General features: G+C 62.8%; 1 protein-coding gene across 1 annotated transcript in view; it reads left to right on the top strand.

The window, feature by feature from the left end:
* The first annotated feature begins 288 nt into the window (after nt 1-288).
* LAMP5 (lysosomal associated membrane protein family member 5) overlaps nt 289-468 on the top strand; it is a 10559-nt gene continuing 10379 nt past the window's right edge. Inside the window, exon 1 of the mRNA XM_031058272.1 lies at nt 289-331. Within this exon, the coding sequence (XP_030914132.1) occupies nt 289-331 (43 nt within the window). The remainder of the gene's footprint in view (nt 332-468) is intronic.

Below are 468 nucleotides of genomic sequence, written 5' to 3'. Positions count from 1 at the left end.
CAGGGCAGGGGGCGGGCAGCCCCCCGTGCTCTCTCCCCGCCCCGCAGCCCCCTCTCTGCTCAGCGCCGGGCCTCGCTGTGTCGCACCTTGGACCCGGCCAGGGACAAAACCCTGAGTGCCCGGGCTCAGCTGCCACTGTCCCACCTCCGAGGCGCACCTCCTGCCTGTGCCCCCAAAAACGCCGGCACGGGCGGTGTTGTTTCTGTTTTACAGCACCTTCTTGGGCTGTTGGGTTTTATGTTACGGTGGGCGTTGTGGTTTGGGACATCTTAGAGCTCAGGTGTGCCGATGGCCGCTCACAGAAGGATGCGGATTTGCTTCCGACCTTGCCGCACAAAAATAACCGCACGTTTCTTCCTAAATTAACGCGCGGAGCAGCTGTTCGCCTTCACCGAAATTAGTGACGCTCTGTGAGCAGCCGGCACAGGAATAGGTATCCCCTCCTCCCTCCCGCCGGGCCGAGGGGGT

The sequence above is a fragment of the Geospiza fortis genome, unplaced genomic scaffold, assembly GCF_000277835.1.
Source record: "Geospiza fortis unplaced genomic scaffold, GeoFor_1.0 scaffold275, whole genome shotgun sequence".
In the NCBI taxonomy this organism is placed as follows: Eukaryota; Metazoa; Chordata; class Aves; order Passeriformes; family Thraupidae; genus Geospiza; species Geospiza fortis.
The sequence above is the reverse complement of the archived record's forward strand: the minus strand, read 5'-3'. Positions and strand labels throughout refer to the sequence as shown.